Here is a 22,446-nt window from a genome sequence, read left to right as displayed (position 1 = left end):
ACCATGTTTTTATGTCTTAGTGAGGTGTCCTCACTAAGACATAAAAACAAGTGTGTGTGTGTGTGTGTTTCTGTTCAGTGTCTGATTTATACCTCGACACAAACACAGCAGCTGCACACTGAGCCTTAAAAGGTCTGAAGAGTGCGTGTGTGTGTGTGTGTGTGTGCATCATCTGTGTTTTATCAAACTCACGGAACTGTACTTAAAAAAAAAAAGCTGACAGGAGGTCGAGTGTGACGGAGGTTTGTGATTGGTCGAGATGGAACCTGTTCTGTGTGTGTGTGTGTGTGTGTAGGATTGTCTCTGGTTAAAGTCACAGATGTATTGTATAGTTACACTGACACGTACTCAGCGCTGACTTTGCTGAGAGCGCCCCCTGATGTTCACTGTGTGAATGAAACAAAGAGCTGTGTGTGTGAAAATGCGTGGACAATTTAAAATGTAAAAAACTTAAAAAAAGATATAATTAAAGTTACGTGCATGGTTTGTAACGTAGATTAAAGGTTAGCTACATTAGCTAATCAAAGCATAGCCAAAATAGGTACGCTAAAGATGCGTTAAAATTCTGCCAAAAGATAACATCTGCTAGAATAAAGTCACCAAAAACAAAATGAAGTGAAAAGATCTTTAAAAAGCTAAACGTTAACTCGTATAAATGTGTTAGCTAAGTTAGCTAAACGTTAGCCGAAGATCGCGAAAGGTTTAAAATTGGTAAAAACACAAGAAAGATCGCAGATGAAATGTCCGACTTTATTGAGCAGACAAACACTGACACAGGTCACATGACTCTTTATATACCTTTCAAAATAAAGTATGTACAAAATAAAGACGTGATGAGTTTGTTTTTAACGGTTATTTTGTGGTTTGATGATCATCAATATTATATATTATATCTCGGAATTCGGAATTAATTAGTCGGAATTAAACGACGTAAAAAGCTACGACTCATGATTTTTCCCGTTTGTCGTGATGTGACGGAGAAAAATGACGAAATTGTGACGTGATTTATCCCCGACATGTTTTCCTTTTTTCTCGTATATTAAATCGTCCGCGGCTACAAAGAGCGCCACCGCTAACAGACGCGATGTCGCCGACGCAACCGAAAACCAGATTTTTATTTTAGTATCCGCACAGAAAAAAATCTGTTTTTTCGGCGCAGAGCGGTTAGCTTTACGCTAAGAATGAAGAAACGCGATTCGCGATCCGTCCGTCTTCACTTCCAGACTTTGACGATCCCGTCTCTGGACGAGGTTACGATGAAACCCTGCGTGGTTTGGAAGGTGGCGATGTCGGTGATGATGTCATGGTGTCCCACGGGGAGGGATTCTGGGCCGCGGCGAGGCGAGTCCTCCACCACGCCGCTCTTCTGTTTACTGTGGATCTCCTGCACACACACACACACACACACACACACACACACACACACACACACACACACACACACACACACACACACACACACACACACACACACACACACACACACACACACACAACAACCGTGTTAGCGCGTCACAGGTGCATGATGGGAAACGCATGCACCAAAGTGTGCGCGGTTATTGTGAGTTTGAGGCTCCGCCCCTGAGGATAGTGGTGCGTTCCAAGTTATAGTCGGAAAAGTCGGAACTGTGGAGTTCCTTGTTGGAATTTTTACGACCTCGGAAAAATCGGAGTAACGTCACAAATCATTTAAAATCGGTCGCGCGCGTATTACCGATAAATTTAGATACTCGGACATTAAGGGTGGAAAATCGCGAGAAACATCACGATACGATATTTAGGTCACAATAGGACATTATCATGATGTTTGAGTCACGATATCCTCACGATATTTAAGTCACAATACGATATTATCGCGAAGTTTAAGTCACGATACCATGTCATTATATTATGATATTTAAGCCACAAAATATCACGATATTTAGGTCACGATATCCTCACAATATTTACTTATCACTCGATACTTGGGTCACGATACGATATCATCACCGAGATATAAGTAACGATCGATTGTCATTGCGATACTTAGGTCACTTATGTCAATACGACATTGTCACGATGTTTGAGTCACGATATCCTCACGATATTTGAGCCGCAATACGGTATTATCGCAAAGTTTAAGTCACGATATATCCTCACGATATTTAAGTCATAACATATTATCGCCACAATGTTTAAAGTCATGATACAATTGGGTCATATGACATTATCACGATGTTCGAGTCACAATATCCTCACGATATTTAAGCCACAATACGATATTATTGCGATATTTGGGTCACGATACGATACGATATTATATTATCATGGTATTTGAGTCGCAATACGAAATTATCACAATGTTTAAGTCACGATATATCCACACGATATTTAAGCCACAATACGATACTATTGCGATATTTAGGTCACAACACGATATATTATATTATCACGATATTTAAGTCGCAATACGATATTATCACGATATTTGGGTCACTATACGATATTATATTATCATGGTATTTGGTCACAATACGACGTTATCACGATGTTTAAGTCACGATATATACTCACGATATTTAAGCCACAATACGACACTATTGCGATATTTAGGTCATGACGCGATATATTATATTATCACGATATTTAAGTCGCAATACGATATATTTACCTGTACGACCTCCGTCCCCTCTATAATCTTCCTGCTGTACAGAACAGACGGACAGTGCAGCGAGTCGTTAGCTCCTCCCGCCACGATGTACGACCTCTCTGGATACGCTAGGTCCCAGAACCTGAGGAGAACCAGAGACGACGCGTCAGGACACGCCGTGCTGGACGCTAGCTGTTAGCATAGCACGCTAACTTGAAGCAGAAGAGTGAAAGGATCACCTGATCCTCATGTCTGATCCGGCCGTCAGCAGCAGAGGATTCCCGTCAGCCGGACTGCAGTAGATCCCGTGAACGCTGTGAGGAGACGGCTACACACACACACACACACACACACACACACACACACACACACACACACACACACACACACACACACACACACACACACACACACACACACACACACACACACACACACACACACACACACACACACACACACACACACACACAGTGAATAAACGTGTTTGAGCTGCTGCTAAAGGAACAGCAGCAGCAGCAGTGTACACGGTTGAAGCTAACACTTCGCAGCATGTCTACTAACTACTAACTAACTCTTCCTTTAAGTTCCAGCAGGCGCTACATGAAGAGGTGCAGCGCAAGCTAACATTTGCTGTGGTTAGCCATGTGTAGCTACTTTTAGCGTATCACTCAAAAAAGTTTAAAAAGCTAAGACTCATGATGATGATGAAATGTTTCAGCTCTGTTAGCATCACTTTGAGGAAACTAACACTTGTTAGGGTTTGATGTAGAGCTACGGTTAGCATCACACTGAAGAAGCTAACAGTTGGTTATGGTAAAATATGTTGTGACTGTTAGCGGAGCGTAGAAGAAGCTAGCACTTTGCGATGAACTATGTTGCCTCTGTTAGCGGCACTTTAAAGAAGCTAACACTTTGCGATGAACTATGTTGCTACTTTTAGCGGCACGTAGAAGAAGCTAACACTTTGCGATGAACTATGTTGCTACTGTTAGCGGCACTTAGAAGAAGCTAACACTTTGTGATGAAGTATGTTTCCACTGTTAGCGGCACTTTAAAGAAGCTTACACATTGTGGTAAGCTATGTGTAGCTACGTTTAGCACATCACTCAAAAAGGCTAAAAAGCTAAGACTCATGATGATGATATGTTTCAGCTCTGTTAGCATCACTTTGAGGTAACTAACACTTGTTAGGGTTAGATGTAGAGCTACTGTTAGCATCGCAATCAAGAAGCTAACAGTTGGTTATGGTTAAATATGTTGTGACTGTTAGCGGAGCGTAGAAGAAGCTAGCACTTTGAGATGAACTATGTTCCCACTGTTAGCGGCAATTTAAAGAAGCTAACACTTTGAGATGAACTATGATGCCACTGTTAGCGGCACTTTAAAGATGCTAACACTTTCTGATGAACTATGTTGCTACTGTTAGCGGCATTTAGAAGAAGCCAACACTTTCTGATGAACTATGTTGCCACTATGTGTAGCTACTTTTAGCGCATCACTCAAAAAGACTAAAAAGCTAAGACTCGTGATGATGAAATGTTTCAGCTCTGATAGCATCACTTTGAGGAAGCCAACAGTTGGTTATGGTTAAATATGTTGCCACTGTTAGCAGCACTTTAAAGAAGCTAACACTTAGTGATGAACTATGTTGCTACTGTTAGCGGCACTTTAAAGAATCTAACACTTTGCGATGAACTGTGGTGCTACTGTTAGCATGCTTTTCCGTTTAGGTGTCTTCAGCTACAAAGGTATTAATGAATGTATCGATAAAATTATGCTAACGCTAACTTTAGCATTAGCACGCACACACACACCTGCATCTCAGAGAGAGGAGGAGCAGAACTCGCCCACAGCGTGAATTTGCGATCTCCTGTCTCCATGTCCCACATGGAGACTTCATTGTTTCCCTGGACCGCTGAGGACAGAGACATTATAATGTCATCGTTAAAGGGATAGTTCTGTTTTTATAGGTTACAAAGGTGTCGTCCTCTCACCTGCGATCACAGACGATTGGTAGAGCGGATGCATGAGGAGTCGCCTGATTCGCGCTCGAGCCGGGTGGGTGTGGTTTGAGATGGGGAGCTGGAACCTCATATCCCAGCATGCCATGGTGCCGCTGCTCGTCCCTGTGGAGGTAAAAAAACAAACCTCTTAGAAACGCGAGGTTAGACGTTGACGTTAGACGTTGGACGTCAGACTCTCACCCAGACAGAGCCAGCACTGGTGCATGTCCACGCTGAAGGACGTGATGAGGCCCAGACGGAGGTCGTGGCGAAGCGTCCACGCGTTGGAGTTGGAGCGAAGGTCCCAGCCGACCAGAGAACCGTTCACCGTGGCGTACGCTAACACCGACTGAGCGCCCGAGTTAAAGTGGTGGATGTCCACAGCGCAGCCGTCCTCCTGCAGGTCCAGAGACCTGAGAGTGAGACGAGAGGACACGGGAGGTGAGACAGTGAGAGGGAGGTAAAGAGGAGTGAGACAGGTGTGGGCAATGAAGGGTGAGACAGAAGAGGACAGAGCAAAAAGGTGAAGAGAAGAGGGGGCGGGGACAGGTAAAGAGGAGTGAGACCGGTGAGGACAGAGAGTGAGACATGTGTGAAAGAGTGAGACAGGTGAGCACAGAGTGAGACAGGTGAGGACGGATAGTGAGATGTGAAAGATTGAGACAGGTGAGGACAGAGTGAGACAGGTGAGAGGGAGTCACAGTGAGACAGGTGAGGACAGAGTGAGAGGGAGTCACAGTGAGACAGGTGAGGACGGATAGTGAGATGTGAAAGAGTGAGACAGGTGAGAACAGAGTGAGACATCTGAAAGAGTGAGACAGGTGAGGAAGGAGAGTGAGACATGTGAAAGAGTGAGACAAGTGAGAAAGATTAACAATGAGACAGGTGAGGACAGAGAGTGAGACACGTGTGAAAGAGTGAGACAGGTGAGCACAGAGTGAGACAGGTGAGAAAGAGTCACAGTGAGACAGGTGAGGACGGATAGTGAGACGTGAAAGATTGAGACAGGTGAGGACAGAGTGAGACATCTGAAAGAGTGAGACAGGTGAGGAAGGAGAGTGAGACATATGTGAAAGAGTGAGACAAGTGAGAAAGATTAACAATGAGACAGGTGAGGACAGAGAGTGAGACACGTGTGAAAAGTGAGGACAGAGTGAGACAAGTGTGAAAGAGTGAGACGGGTGAGAAAGAGTAACAGTGAGACAGGTGAGGACAGAGAGTGAGACACGTGTGAAAGAGTGAGACAGGTGAGGACAGAGTGAGACAGGTGGAGAGCGCGTTTGTTTTTCTCACCTGGTCTGAAACGGCTGAACTTTAGGAGACTTTGGAGGTTTGTTAGCTTCCACCGCTAACAGCTGGATGGCGCCGTTGTCCGAGGCCACAGCTAAGTAATGTGAGCCCTGACAGAAGGTTAGCGTCTTCACGTGTCCTCCGATACGAGAGTACGTCAACACCGACCTGTGGAGAAACACAGCGGCGTTAGCCGTACGTGGCGTTCTCGTACTCTTGGTACGTTTGTTTGTTTGTTTGTTTTTGTCGCCACCTGGTGGTGGTGGTCTTCCCCTCCATCTTCTGACTGTCCCACACTTTGACCGTGCCGTCGTTGGACGCCGTGGCGAAGATGGAGTGTTCGTCCGACACTCGTATTCTGTTGACGGCAGCTTTGTGTTCGTGGAGGTGAGCGACGAGCAGACCTTTAGGATGCCAACCTGAGGAAAACACGCACACGTTAGCGCCGCTCGTCGTCAGGTCGCTACGGCGACCGTCGGCGGGCGCACGCTCACCGGGCGGAGGAGGTCGACTCTCCCACTCTGCGCTCTCCATCATCTGCTTGGCCATGCGCTCAGCGCTGCACTGCTCTCTCTTCTGCTGAACCAGCTGCTGGAGCTCAGCCTTACAGGTGTTGATGCGCCGCTGGTAGGCGGGGCCACTCGCCACCGACTGTAGCACGGGCACAGAGGGCGGAGCCACGCTCTTCCTGATCTGACCTGATGCTCCATCACCTGCCTGTGGACGTGTGACAGGGTGAGTGTTACCGTGGTGACAGAGTGAGTGTTACCGTGATGACGGGGTGAGTGTTACCGTGGTGACAGAGTGAGTGTTACTGTGGTGACAGAGTGACAGGTTGAGTGTTACCATGGTGACAGGGTGAGTGTTACCGTGGTGACAGGGTGTTACCTTGGTAACAGAGTGAGTGTTACTGTGGTGACAGTGCTACTGTGGTAACAGGGTGAGTGTAACCATGGTGACAGAGTGACAGGCTGAGTGTTATAATGGTGACAGAGTGAGTGTTACTATGGTGACAGAGTGACAGGTTGAGTGTTACCATGGTGACAGGGTGAGTGTTACCGTGGTGACAGTGCTACTGTGGTAACAGGGTGAGTGTAACCATGGTGACAGAGTGACAGGGTGAGTGTTATAATGGTGACAGAGTGAGTGTTACTATGGTGACAGAGTGACAGGTTGAGTGTTACCATGGTGACAGGGTGAGTGTTACCGTGGTGACAGTGCTACTGTGGTAACAGGGTGAGTGTAACCATGGTGACAGAGTGACAGGGTGAGTGTTATAATGGTGACAGAGTGACAGTGAGTGTTACCATGGCGACAGAGTGTGTGTTACCGTGGCGACAGAGTGAGTGTTACCCTGATGACAGGGTGAGTGTTATCATGGTGACAGAGTGACAGTGAGTGTTACCGTGGTGACAGTGACAGGGTGAGTGTTACCTTGGTAACAGAGTGAGTGTTACTGTGGTGACAGGGTGAGTGTTACCTTGGTAACAGAGTGAGTGTTACTGTGGTGACAGGGTGAGTGTTACCGTGGTGACAGTGACAGGGTGAGTGTTACCTTGGTAACAGAGTGAGTGTTACTGTGGTGACAGGGTGAGTGTTACCTTGGTAACAGAGTGAGTGTTACTGTGGTGACAGGGTGAGTGTTACCAAGGTGACAGTGACAGGGTGAGTGTTACCTTGGTAACAGAGTGAGTGTTAACGTGGTGACAGGGTGAGTGTTACCGTGGTGACAGGGTGTTACCTTGGTAACAGAGTGAGTGTTACTGTGGTGACAGGGTGAGTGTTACCAAGGTGACAGTGACAGGGTGAGTGTTACCTTGGTAACAGAGTGAGTGTTACCGTGGTGACAGTGTTACCGTGGTGACAGGGTGAGTGTTACCTTGGTAACAGAGTGAGTGTTACCGTGGTGACAGGGTGAGTGTTACCGTGGTGACAGTGTTACTGTGGTGACAGTGTTACCGTGGCAGCCTGAGTGGACGGTGGCTCCTGAGATCCAAACATACTCTTCCACTCCTCGTTCATGGTGGAGTCTTGTTTCGTGTGTTTCCTCGCTGCAACAAACACATGATGTTTAAGCTCCGCCCACTGCTGATTCTCACGTACACATGTAAACATGTACACATGTAAACATGTAAACAACTCGGAAGATAAATATGTGCGCTGAAAGGAGCAGGATTAATGATTAATGAGGGATGTTAGAGAAGCAGATGTTCAGAAACATCTGGATTACAGAGTCATTTAATCTCATCTGTTTTCTATTGGACACCTTTGATGTGACTATAATCTGAGCACATCTCATAATTGTTATCTTGTAAATATGTTGCACGTTATCATTTTCAAACTTGTATCTCGTCGTATTGTCGCTTCATTTAATGATCATATTGTGACTTTCATTGAAACGTTTGAGCTGTAACATTAACTAGTAACTTTGTTACTAACTACCACTGTTATTTAAAACTTTCCTATTGTTTTAATTCTGTAATTTAATTATATTTGATCAAAACAATAATATAACAATAATAATTTGACCTAATCACAACATAACTCATCGTGTTTTAATCGTAGCTCGTCGTGTGTAAACGAAGTCTTAATGTCCCACGTTGTCACTGGTCATTTCCAGCAGGGGGCGCTGCGGTGCGACGGTTACCTCTCTTGTCGTCGGCCTCGGCCTTGGGTTTGACCAGGTCCACCTGACGCCCGGTGATGCCCAGCGTGGCCAGGTCGATGACGCCGCTAAGCCCCGCCTCTCCCATGTGACTCTGCTCGCCCATGTTAGCTTTGGCTTTGTTGGACTTTAGCATGAAGTCTTTGAGCGCTAGCAGTTTGTCCTCCTCAGCCTCCGTCATCCCCTGATCATCAGGACAACAAACACTGAGTCATGATCTGGACTTTTTACTTTGAAATGGCTCGAAATGACTCAGCACAAATGACAAAATGGTTAAAAAGGTGTAAAATGACTGATATTAGTATTGGTAAATATTTGTGTTTGTGATATCGGTAAATATTTGTGTTTGTGATATCGGTAAATATTTGTGTTTGTGATATCGGTAAATATTTGTGTTTGTGATAATCGGTAAATATTTGTGTTTGTGATATCGGTAAATATTCGTGTTTGTGATATCGGTATATTCTCTGGTTTGTGATATCGGTATATACTTAGGTTTGCGATATCAATATATATACTCTGGTTTGCAATATCAGTATATACTCTAGTTTGTGATATCGCTATATACTCGGGTTTGTGATATCGGTATATACTCGGGTTTGTGATATCGGTATATACTCGAGTTTGCCATATCGGTGGTTACTCTAGTTTGTGATATCGGTATATACTCGAGTTTGGGATATTGGTATATACTCAGGTTTGCGATATCGATATATATACTCTAGTTTGCGATATCCGTATATACTCTAGTTTGTGATATCGGTATATACTTAGGTTTGCGATATCAATATATATACTCTGGTTTGCAATATCAGTATATACTCTAGTTTGTGATATCGCTATATACTCTAGTTTGTGATATCGCTATATACTCGGGTTTGCGATATCGGTATATACTCTAGTTTGTGATATCGCTATATACTCTGGTTTGCGATATCGGTATATACTCGGGTTTGTTGTATCGGTATATATTCTAGTTTGCGATATTGTTATACTCTAGTTCGTGATATCGGTATGTACTCTAGTTCTTCATATCGGTATACTCTAGTTTGTGAGATCGGTGTATATACTCGTGCTTGTAATGTCTGAAAATAGTCGTTTGTTATGTCGGGAAATATTCTTTATGATGTTGGGAAATATTTGCGTTTATGATGTCGGGAAATATTTGGGTTTGGGATATCGGTATGTACTCTGGTTTGTGATATCGGCATACTCTAGTTTGCGATATCGGTATATACTCGGGTTTGCGATATCAGTATAAACTCGGGTTTGCGATATCGGTATATACTCGGGTTTGCGATATCGGTATATACTCGGGTTTGCGATATCAGTATAAACTCGGGTTTGCGATATCGGTATATACTCGGGTTTGCGATATCGGTATATACTCGGGTTTGCGATATCGGTATATACTCGGGTTTGCGATATCGGTATATACTCGGGTTTGCGATATCGGTATATACTCGGGTTTGCGATATCGGTATGTACTCTGGTTTGTGATATCGGCATACTCTAGTTTGCGATATCGGTATATACTCGGGTTTGCGATATCAGTATAAACTCGGGTTTGCGATATCGGTATATACTCGGGTTTGCGATATCGGTATATACTCGGGTTTGCGATATCAGTATAAACTCGGGTTTGCGATATCGGTATATACTCGGGTTTGCGATATCGGTATATACTCGGGTTTGCGATATCGGTATATACTCGGGTTTGCGATATCGGTATATACTCGGGTTTGCGATATCGGTATATACTCGGGTTTGCGATATCGGTATATACTCGGGTTTGCGATATCGGTATATACTCGGGTTTGCGATATCGGTATATACTCGGGTTTGCGATATCGGTATGTACTCTGGTTTGCGATATCGGCATACTCTAGTTTGCGATATCGGTATATACTCGGGTTTGCGATATCAGTATAAACTCGGGTTTGCGATATCGGTATATACTCGGGTTTGCGATATCGGTATATACTCGGGTTTGCGATATCAGTATAAACTCGGGTTTGCGATATCGGTATATACTCGGGTTTGCGATATCGGTATATACTCGGGTTTGCGATATCGGTATATACTCGGGTTTGCGATATCGGTATATACTCGGGTTTGCGATATCGGTATATACTCGGGTTTGCGATATCGGTATATACTCGGGTTTGCGATATCGGTATATACTCGGGTTTGCGATGTCGGTATATACTCAGAATCAGGTTTTATTTGTGATGTCGGTATATACTCAGAATCAGGTTTTATTTGTGATGTCGGTATATACTCAGGTTTGTGATATCTGGGAAATCTTCGTGATTATAATATCAGGAAACATTCGCGTTTATGATGTCGGGAAACATTTGTATTTGTCGGCACATATCCTCGCGTTAATGATGCCGGGAAATACTTGGTGTTTGATGTGGGGAAGTATTTGTTTGTGATAGATGAAGAGATGAAGCTGATGATGGTTTGATTGCTTTTTCCTGAGAACAGTAGAAATCAAAGCTGAGACTCTGTGGGACTTTTCCAGTGAATGTGGACACAGCATGTGTGGAAAAGGCAGACGCAGCCACAGGCCAGAGAGGAAGAAGAGTGTCTGTGGTTTAAGGTTCTGAAGAACAGGAACTGTGTGGGAGAGTCTGAGAGTCTGAGAGAGTCCTTCACATTCTCATGAGTCACAGAAGGAGAAGACGTCTTTTTATCTTATGGTTGATCATAATTTGATAATTCACACTTTTCTCATCATTTTGAAGATAAGAGGAAAAACACAAACACACAGCGAGAGGCCTGATAAAGAAAGCTGAACGGCTGAATCATGGTCTCAGAGGTCAGAGGTTAGAGGTCAAACACTGACTGAGTCGCATGTTTCTGTCCTCGTTAGAATTTCTGAATTATTCACAATTCCCTTTTGTTGATATCTGGGAATCTGTGTTTCTGCTCAGCGCCCACACACACACACACACACACACACACTCTCTTTATATTATTCCACTGTGACATTTTCACAGGAGATCTGGTGTCTTATTTGGAATTTAATTTTCTACTGAACATGGGAACATGTGTCTCTCAGTTATTCCCATATGAACACATTGGTCCAAACAAACAGCTGAAAGTTGAACAAACAGCTTTTTCTTGAGAACGATCAACTGAGGTTTAAAAACTGACAGGAACAGTTTAATCTGCCAGCAGCAGCTTTATTCCAGGAATAATCTGTGTAATGATGTGTGAAAACACGCACACACACACACACACACACACACACCATGTGATGGTGCACGTGTACTAAAATCATCAGATTCATCTGCTGATGTGGACCTAAAATCAGTGACTTTCTTTACCTGTGACAGCAGCTTCTTCAGCAGCTGAGCGATGGCCGGGTCGTCAGGTGTGGGGCATTCTGGGATGGAGCCGGCGCGCTTCTTCTGCCGCAGCAGCAGGTGGCGGAAGAGGCTGCCGATGTCTTTGGAGCGCAGCGCGTAGTCAAAGATGGAGCGACTCACGGGGTCCTTCAGCACGCTGAGCAGAACCAACTCCTTATCAATCTGAGGGGGGGGGAGAGAACTGCTGAGTCATGGTGGTGATGATGGTCTACAGGTGAGAGAACTGCTGAGTCATGGTGGTGATGATGGTCTACAGGTGAGAGAACTGCTGAGTCGTGGCAATGATGGTCTACAGGTGAGTTAGCTGCTGACTAATGATAATATTGTTGGTCTACATGTGAGATAACTGCTGACTAATGATAATATTTATGGTCTACAGGTGAGATGACTGCTGACTAATGATAATATTGATGGTCTACATGTGAAACAACTGCTGACTAATGATAATATGTATGTCTACAGGTGAGGTAACTGCTGACTAATGATAATATTGATGGTCTACATGTGAAACAACTGCTGACTAATGATAATATGTATGGTCTACAGGTGAGAGAACTGCTGACTAATGATAATATTTATGGTCTACAGGTGAGATGACTGCTAACTAATGATAATATGTATGGTCTACAGGTGAGGTAACTGCTGACTAATGATAATATTGATGGTCTACATGTGAAACAACTGCTGACTAATGATAATATTGATGGTCTACAGGTGAGATGACTGCTGACTAATGATAATATTTATGGTCTACAGGTGAGATAACTGCTGACTAAGGATGATGATGGTCTACAGGTGAGTTAGCTGCGGACTAATGATAATATTGATGTCTACAGGTGAGATGACTGCTGACTAATGATAATATTGATGGTCTACAGGTGAGATGACTGCTGACTAATGATAATATTGATGGTCTACAGGTGAGATGACTGCTGACTAATGATAATATTGATGGTCTACAGGTGAGATAACTGCTGACTAATGACGACGATGGTCTACAGGTGAGATAACTAATGACTAATGATAATAGTGATGGTCTATAGGTGATATAAATGCTTGAGTCATGACAATGATGTTATGTAACAGGCGTGAGACAACTGCTGAGTCATGATGAGGATGACGATGACTCACCTGGATGATGGGCTGCGTGATGAAGGGGTTGAGGTGTGGCATCAGTTTGCAGTAGACGTCGGCCACGTTCAGGTGCTGAGCGACCACGGTGATGAAGCCCACGGCGCCGTAACGGATCCACAGGTTTGGATGACACAGGAACGGAGCTAGGGCAAAAGAGGGAGGAGCCAGACGTCATCAAAAGGTTCACTCGAACAGCATCGCAAGGGCGCCTTTCTGTTGGCGTGTCCGTCGCGACGCCGCCGTTACCGTCGCTCTTACCGATGTCGCCGACAAACTCGTAGATGTGCGGCTTCTGCAGCAGACCCAGCTGACACATGCAGGTGAGCGCGTTCAGAGCTTTGTAGATGACAAACTCCTCGGTGTCGCTCAGACCCTGCTGCAGCAGAGGCTTCAAGATGGACGAGCTCTGCCAGCCCACGTACGCCGCCACGCCTTCACCGCCGAGACACAGACAGACAGAGGGTGAGATTCGCACCAACGGCAGCTCGCAGCGTCACGTACCTCCAGGTTCCTTACCCACGATGCTGTCAAAGAACGCCCCCCGCAGGTGCCAGTCGTTCTTGTCGTTGAGGAAGGTGATCATGTGGGACAGCAGGACGTCGTTGGCCTTCTGTCGGCCGAAGAAGACGCAGAGGCGCGTGATGCCGTTCTCCATCAGCGACTGCTTCACGATGTTCTCAGAGTCGCTGAGCAGCGTCACCACCTTCTGCTGCACCATCTCATGAAGAGCCTGCAACTCTGAACGTCACACAGCTGCATGTTCAACGGCACATTTAAATCTACTTAAATCTACTTAGAGTTCCAAAATCTACTTAATGTTACAAAATTCTAAATCAATTTCCGAAATCTACTTAAAGTTCCAAATTCCACTTAAAGTTACAAAATCTACTTAAAGTTACAAAATCTACTTAAAATTCCAAAAAATCTACTTAATATTCCAAAAAATCTACTTTAAGTTCCAAAAAATCTACTTAAAGTTACACATTCTACTTAAAGTTACAAAATCTACTTAAAATTCCAAAAATCTACTTAAAATTCCAAATTCTACCTAAAGTTCCAAAATCTACTTAAAGTTACAAAATCTACGTGAAACTCCAAAAATCTACTTTAAGTTACAAAATGTACTTAAAGATACAAAATCTACTTAAAATTCCAAAATTCTACTTAAAGTTACAAAATCTACTTAAAATTCCAAAATTCTTCTTAAAGTTACAAAATCTACTTAAAATTCCAAAATTCTTCTTAAAGTTACAAAATCTACTTAAAATTCCAAAATTCTACTTAAAGTTACAAAATCTACTTTATCCCACTGTTCGACAGACTTTTCCTTGTGTAAACTGAAGTTTGTAAACCACTCACTCTCCCACACCAAAGCCCATAGAGAAAACCAGTGATTTTAGCTCAAACGGGTAAGATATCGTAGACTTAAACTGCCATAGATGTACGTGGCTAAAACATGGCGGCCATGTTTGCGTACCTGAGTCGTAGTTCTCGTTGGGGTGGAGCGTTTCCTCGGCGTCCTCGCCGCTCAGGTCGTGCTCGTTGTTGACGTTATTCTCCTGAACCAGCTCCAGGAAACGCAGCGCGCTCTCCGCCAGATGGGCGATGTTCTCTGAAACGCCGTTTGTCAAACACCCGTTAACGCAACCGAATGCGACGGTTTTTTTTACGACACAACTTCCTGTCCCGCCACTGACCTGCGTACGCCAGCCTGACGATGGTGGCGTCGTCCTGCGCGAGGTGCGCGATGCCCGGCAGGATGTACTCTGGGTAGATGTTGACGTCATTCCTCGGCACCTCCTTCACCAGCGCCAGCACTTTGGCCAGCGTTCGCACGGCCTGGGCGCGCACGCGCGGCACGCCGTCGTTGCTGAAGTGCAGCAGGTACGGCGTGATGCGGTCCAGCAGGATGTCCACGCTGAGCCGCGGCGCCAGGTGCAGCACCAGCTCCAGGGCGGCGAGCTTGGAGTCGCAGGAGTGAAGCGTCTGCAGGCAGGAAGTGATGACGGACACCAGGACGACGAGGCCCTGCTCCTCCCTGGAGCTCAGCGCGCCCTCGCCGCCTTCCTGCGGCAACGACGAGGAGGGGGCGGAGCCTGAGGAGGAAAACGCGTAGTTTTTTTTTAAAAAACAATGTAAATGTGAGATGCTACCATCTCATTTAGTTTAGACTCCTCCCACCTCCTCGCAGGTTGTGCAGGATGTTGTCGAGGTCTTTGCGGATGACGAGGACTCGCTCGTCGGCCGACTGGAAGGTCTCCTTGGCGAACTGAGCGATGTACGGCTGCAGGAAGGTGTAGAAGATGTCGGGGAAGGCTTTCCCTCTCTGCTGCTTCAGGTAATCCTCGGCCGTCAGACGCTTCTCAGGCTCTCGCTGCACCATGTGATTCACCTGAGACCCACAAGGGGGCAGCGTTAGCTTTTTAATCAATGAAACCTCAGAGGTCAGACAAAACCATTTGTTCATCCGTCTGCAAACAGGTTAACTCAAAAAGAAAATGTGACTCTGCTGACTCATGATGATGGTCTACAGGTGAGATAACTGCTGACTAATGATGATGGTCTACAGGTGAGATAACTGCTGACTAATGATGATGGTCTACAGGTGAGATAACTGCTGACTAATGATGATGATGGTCTACAGGTGAGATAACTGCTGACTAATGATGATGGTCTACAGGTGAGATAACTGCTGACTCATGACGATGGTCTATAGGTAAGATAACTGCTGACTAATGATAATATTGATGGTCTACATGTGAGACAACTGCTGACTAATGACGATGGTCTACATGTGAGGTAACTGCTGACTAATGATGGTCTACAGGTGAGATAACTGCTGACTAATGATAATATTGATGGTCTACATGTGAAACAACTGCTGACTAATGATAATATGTATGGTCTACAGGTGAGGTAACTGCTGACTAATGATAATATTGATGGTCTACATGTGAGACAACTGCTGACTAATGACGATGGTCTACATGTGAGGTAACTGCTGACTAATGATGGTCTACAGGTGAGATAACTGCTGACTAATGATAATATTGATGGTCTACAGTTGAGAAAACTGCTGACTAATGACAATGGTCTACAGGTGAGATAGATGCTGACTAATTATATTGATGTCTATAGCTGAGGTAACTGCTGACTATGATAATATTGATGGTCTACATGTGAAACCGCTGACTAATGATAATATTTATGGTCTACATGTGAAACAACTGCTGACTAATGACGATGGTCTACATGTGAGGTAACTGCTGACTAATGATGGTCTACAGGTGAGATAACTGCTGACTAATGATAATATTGATGGTCTACAGGTGAGATAACTGCTGATTAATGACAATGGTCTACAGGTGAGATAACTACTAATGATAGTCTACAGGTGAAATAACTGCTGACCAATGATAATATTGATGGTCTAAAGGTAAGATGACAGCTGACTAATGACAATGACGATGGTCTACAGGTGAGGTAGCTGCTGACTATTGATAATATTGGTGGTCTCTAGGTGAGGTAACTGCTGACTAATGATATTGATGGTCTACAGGTGAGATAGCTGCTGATTAATGATAATATTGATGTCCACATGTGAGATAACTGCTGACTAATGATATTGATGGTCTACAGGTGAAATAACTGCTGACTAATGATAATCCAGAGCAGCCTTAGTGAGGGTTTGCACTTTCTGAGCTTTCTTTTATTGAGTTGTGTTTAAGCATAAAAATGACTCATAACTCACATTAACCCCTAAATAACCCCGAGTTATCAAAACTGGAACGAGCCGGACTCACGTATGACATCACTTTCAAATGTCAGCCGGCGTCTCGCTCAGAGTGTGAATCATTACCAGCTCTAAGATGCTCTGGTCTTCTATCTTCATGAGGACGTGCTCCGTCTGGAAGTGGCCTTTACGATACGCCAGCAGCTGCGACAGGTCGAAGAGCGGCACGCCCTCGGTGAAGAGCTCTGCGATCACGCAACCTGAAAATCACCAAAGACGACGTCGGTCGGCAAAAGTTACACACTTAGACCTTTTAGACCTTTATGTGACTTTGACAAAGAGTCAGAGAGAGAAAACACTCAAACTCCTGATTAAGGGCTTGGAGAAAATCAGTGATTTTAGCTCATGGGGACACAGGAGCTGCTGGTCTACTGCTGCCCTCTTGTGGTTAGTTTGTGTAACTGACAAAAACAACTTACAAACGTCAGTTTCCTGTCGTTAAAGTCTGTCTAACAGTGAGATAAAGACGTGAACGTGTTCTTAAAACATCGTAGACTTAAAGTGACGTAGATTTTAGTCTTTTTGTGGAGTTCTTCCTCGCGTCTCTTACCTGCAGAGAAGATGTCCATGGCCTGTTTGAGCTCCCCTCTGCTCCTCTGGTTGTTGTTGGTCAGGTCCACCAGTGGCGTGTTCTGGTCGCTCTCCGTCGTGAACATGCTGCCGTCCACAAAGCGCTCGGGCGCGATGTAGCACGTCCTCCGCCTGGACGTGTCGAAGAAGTAGTTGAAGTCGGCGGGGTTGTCCTCGGGCAGGTACGTGGGCTTGAAGCTGGCAAAGTCCGTGAGCAGCACCCAGTTCCAGCTGGTCACCATCACGTTCTCCGTCTTGATGTCGCCGTGGCGAACGCCGGACTTGTGCGCCTGGTCGACGGCGTTGAGGATCTGGAAGGCCAGCCAGCGCTTCTCCACGTTGTTGAGGAACGGCCGGGTGCTGATGCGGTCGTACAGGTTGTCGCGGACGTACTGGCGGAAGAGGATGGCGGCCTTCTCCGTGAGCGAGGTTTTCTGGAAGGGCAGGCAGTTCTGGCAGGAGTGGAGCCGGATCTTCAGCTCCTCCAGCTCCTGTTTGTAGCTGGTGAGGGGCAGCGACGGGTCCTGGATGGCGAAGACTTTGACCACCACCAGGCCCTCGCGGTGTTTGGCACGGGCCACCTTGAAGAAGCGCGTGCTGCCCAGGCTCTTGTCGTACTCATGGTCGTGGATGTCGGAGAAGTAACTGTCCACGGACAGGATCTGAGACGGGGCGATGCCAGCCAGCTGGTTCCCCATCTCACCTCTGGAGAAACAAGAATCAAGCGTACAGGACTTTATTACAACTTTGAGTGGTTTAGTGGTCTGTGTAACGCTGAGATAAAGACGTGAACATCAAAATATTGTGGACTTAAACTGACGTGGATTTTGTTAGATGAGCCTTTTAATAGGCCCGCTATTCCGCTCACTCTCCCGCACCAAAGTCACTCACTCTCCCGCACCAAAGTCACTCACTCTCCCACACCAAAGTCACTCACTCTGCCACACCAAAGTCACTCACTCTCCCACACCAAAGTCACTCACTCTGCCACACCAAAGTCACTCACTCTCCCACACCAAAGTCACTCACTCTGCCACACCAAAGTCACTCACTCTCTCACACCAAAGTCACTCACTCTCCCACACCAAAGTCACTCACTCTCCCACACCAAAGTCACTCACTCTGCCACACCAAAGTCACTCACTCTCCCACACCAAAGTCACTCACTCTGCCACACCAAAGTCACTCACTCTCCCACACCAAAGTCACTCACTCTCCAACACCAAAGTCGCTCACTCTCCCACACCAAAGTCGCTCACTCTCCAACACCAAAGTCGCTCACTCTCCCACACCAAAGTCGCTCACTCTCCAACACCAAAGTCGCTCACTCTCCCACACCAAAGTCACTCACTCTGCCACACCAAAGTCGCTCACTCTCCCACACCAAAGTTGCTCACTCTCCAACACCAAAGTCGCTCACTCTCCCACACCAAAGTCACTCACTCTGCCACACCAAAGTCACTCACTCTGCCACACCAAAGTCACTCACTCTCCCACACCAAAGTCACTCACTCTCCCACACCAAAGTCACTCACTCTCCCCACACCAAAGTCCATAGACGTAAACCAGTGATTTTAACATCACAGCACACAGTTCACAGGAGTTGTTGATCCACTTCTGCCTCCATCACTAACTTCAAACGTCTTATTTTGTAAAATTCGGCTTTTAAATTATTTAATTTAGACTTACTTCAGTGACACAAAGTGACCACACGAGGCAGCAGAGGACCAGCAGCTCCTGTGTCCCTGTGAGCTAAAATCACTGGTTTTCTCTATGGGCTTTGGTGTGGGAGAGTGAGTGGTTAACAAACTTCAGTTTCCTGTTGTTAAAGTCTGTCTAACAGTGAAAGACAAAGCCTGTCAACTGGAAGGTTGTGGGTTCAATTCCAACCTCCACCAAGCGGTTAAATGCTGTCCCTGCCGTGTCTGAGGCTGGTTCTCAGCAGCAGGGGGCGCTCACGTCACAACAGCCAGCACTATTATGTCGCTACCATCACATATCCACACTGAAAGAGCGTGAAATATCGCTTTAAACACGAGGGGAAAATCACCCTTATTGTTGTTTTTATTTGCCGTGTCATGAAACCAAACTCCTGTAACACGTTTGTGTTTTTTAACGACGGATCAGAACACTGACGCAGAGGTCACATGATTCAGCAAAGCTCTATAACGGTCCTGAGCAAACTAACTTAGCATGGAGAAAATTAGCCTGTTCAGTTCACCGTTAAAAGTGAACGTTAACGAAAAGACGTCGTGAATGTGAAGTTACCCGCGGATGTAGCTGCTTCAGCCGCGGCTCTCTGGACTGTTGTTGTTGTTGTTGTTGTTGTTGTTGTTGTTGTGATGAACGATCGTCGTCCCGTCAGTGACTCTGATGCTAACGGCGGCTAACGCTGACAGCAGCCTTCACTATGAACCGTGTCCGTGTGTCAGTGTCGCGGCTACAGCAGCCTCACAGCCGCCGTCAGTAAAAACCACAACGATAACCGCGGAAAAATAATTATATCAATAATAAAGTCATAATAATAATAACAATAATGGTAATAGCAGCAGTCCGTGTGACGGAGCTAGCAGCTAACACGGTAGCCGTTGCCACGTGTTGTTGTGTATCCGGGTCAGAGCGGAAACACCGGTCTCGAGGAGTCACTGCAAAGATCGTCTCTACAGAAGAAGGCGCACTCCTTAGTCTAAATAGATTTTTGTTTTGTTTTTGTATTATTTTAGTGTAATTAACCGTCTTTCTTTACAGTTTAAATGTGATGTTGTCTAAATAATTCATGTTTTAAAGGTCGATTCCACAAAATACTACTTTGTCCCGATACTAAATACAAGTTTAAAAGATTTATTCTACCAAAAACGAGTTCTCAAAGATTTATGTGGATGGAATGTACCAAACAAAAGCTCAGGGAAAAGTGTGATAAGTGACGACAAAATTAAGAGATAAATTAAGATGTGACTATAAAACATTTTTGATATAATCGTAGAATTAAAAGATTTCTAAAATAATAACATTGTGTTTTTTGTTTGATTTATAGAATCAAACAAAAAACACAATGTTATTATTTTATTATAATATAGTAGGTGAAGTTTATTTGCATCTCTAATTATCATCGTACATGACATGTAGATTAGATATTTAATCTAGTGTTTACATACACTGTGTGACTGTCTTTCTCATTTAGTTTAAGTTTAATTTTGTAGTCTTTTTAATATTTTTATTTTATTTTATTTTATTACTCTATGTTTTTGCACTGCAAACCGTGCACTTTTTAAATCTCATTGTCACAATGACAAAGATTCTGATTCTCATCTCGACTTTTTGTTACATGAAACAGTCGCGTGATCTTCACTGCCATACACGATCTTTGTTTTGCCGTCAAAGGAACTTCCTGGGCGTGGTCTGTCCATGGATGCAAGAGCTCCGCCCCCCTCTCCTCTGAAGACAAGTTTGTCATGGTGGCCACTTTGGGTACTGCAAGAGGTTATCAAATTACTTTGAACACTGAAAAAGCTGAAAAATGACAGAAACTTGAAAATATTCACATTTAAGAAGCTGAAAAATGACAGAAACACGAAAATATTCACATTTAAGCTGAAAAATGACAGAAACGTGAAAATATTCACATTTAAGAAGCTGAAAAATGACAGAAACATGAAAATATTCACATTTAAGAAGCTGAAAAATGACAGAAACGTGAAAATATTCACATTTAAGAAGCTGAAAAATGACAGAAACGTGAAAATATTCACATTTAAGAAGCTGAAAAATGACAGAAACACGAAAATATTCACATTTAAGAAGCTGAAAAATGACAGAAACGTGAAAATATTCACATTTAAGAAGCTGAAAAATGACAGAAACACGAAAATATTCACATTTAAGCTGAAAAATGACAGAAACGTGAAAATATTCACATTTAAGAAGCTGAAAAATGACAGAAACATGAAAATATTCACATTTAAGAAGCTGAAAAATGACAGAAACGTGAAAATATTCACATTTAAGAAGCTGAAAAATGACAGAAACGTGAAAATATTCACATTTAAGAAGCTGAAAAATGACAGAAACACGAAAATATTCACATTTAAGCTGAAAAATGACAGAAACGTGAAAATATTCACATTTAAGAAGCTGAAAAATGACAGAAACATGAAAATATTCACATTTAAGAAGCTGAAAAATGACAGAAACGTGAAAATATTCACATTTAAGAAGCTGAAAAATGACAGAAACGTGAAAATATTCACATTTAAGAAGCTGAAAAATGACAGAAACACGAAAATATTCACATTTAAGCTGAAAAATGACAGAAACGTGAAAATATTCACATTTAAGAAGCTGAAAAATGACAGAAACATGAAAATATTCACATTTAAGAAGCTGAAAAATGACAGAAACGTGAAAATATTCACATTTAAGAAGCTGAAAAATGACAGAAACGTGAAAATATTCACATTTAAGAAGCTGAAAAATGACAGAAACACGAAAATATTCACATTTAAGAAGCTGAAAAATGACAGAAACGTGAAAATATTCACATTTAAGAAGCTGAAAAATGACAGAAACACGAAAATATTCACATTTAAGAAGCTGAAAAATGACAGAAACGTGAAAATATTCACATATTAGAAGCTGAAAAATGACAGAAACTTGAAAATATTCACATTTAAGAAGCTGAAAAATGACAGAAACTTGAAAATATTCACATTTAAGGAACACGATAGTTTCTCGTTATAACGAGAAAACAATCTTATCTTGGAATAACCTGATAGTTTTTCGTTTTAACAGGAAATAACGTGATAGTTTCTTGTTTTAACGAGAAAACATCTCTAAATAACATGATAACATTTGTGACTTAATCACTTTATATCAACCGAATAGACCCTGAACTCAGGTCTACTGGTTATTCCCAATATAACTAGAAGTAGAATGGGTGGTAGAACATTTAGCTACCAGGCTCCTCTCCTGTGGAACCAACTTCC

At 43.9% G+C, this 22,446-nt stretch overlaps 1 protein-coding gene across 1 annotated transcript; it reads right to left on the bottom strand.

Annotated features, from left to right (window-relative positions):
- Positions 1-763: 763 nt before the first annotated feature.
- On the bottom strand, positions 764-20,046 carry pik3r4 (phosphoinositide-3-kinase, regulatory subunit 4). Its single transcript, XM_083909690.1, has 21 exons — positions 19,733-20,046; positions 17,445-18,169; positions 16,961-17,094; positions 15,283-15,493; positions 14,799-15,197; positions 14,579-14,713; positions 13,618-13,839; positions 13,360-13,533; positions 13,099-13,244; positions 11,926-12,129; positions 8,573-8,774; positions 7,885-7,976; positions 6,420-6,642; positions 6,179-6,344; positions 5,929-6,093; positions 4,837-5,048; positions 4,627-4,758; positions 4,447-4,547; positions 2,869-2,957; positions 2,651-2,771; positions 764-1,384 (listed from the first exon to the last, which is right to left on the bottom strand). Exons 2-21 carry the CDS (start codon positions 18,160-18,162, stop codon positions 1,214-1,216), a joined length of 4,017 nt encoding a protein of 1,338 aa, XP_083765816.1. The 5' UTR covers positions 18,163-18,169; positions 19,733-20,046; the 3' UTR covers positions 764-1,213.
- Positions 20,047-22,446: the final 2,400 nt, after the last annotated feature.

This window comes from Microchirus variegatus, assembly GCF_963457635.1.
Source record: "Microchirus variegatus genome assembly, chromosome: 2".
NCBI classification, from domain to species: domain Eukaryota; kingdom Metazoa; phylum Chordata; class Actinopteri; order Pleuronectiformes; family Soleidae; genus Microchirus; species Microchirus variegatus.
Note: the sequence above shows the minus strand (reverse complement) of the source record. Positions and strands in the feature narration are given on the sequence as shown.

Coding starts and splice junctions, on each gene's coding strand:
- pik3r4 (XM_083909690.1), bottom strand. CDS start 18,162: ATGGGGAACCAGCTGGCTGGCATCGCCCCGTCTCAGATCCTGTCCGTG. Junction 14,714..14,798: donor CGTCAGGCTGGCGTACGCAG/GTCAGTGGCGGG, acceptor ACGGCGTTTCAG/AGAACATCGCCCATCTGGCG. Junction 4,759..4,836: donor CCAGTGCTGGCTCTGTCTGG/GTGAGAGTCTGA, acceptor TTACCTCCACAG/GGACGAGCAGCGGCACCATG.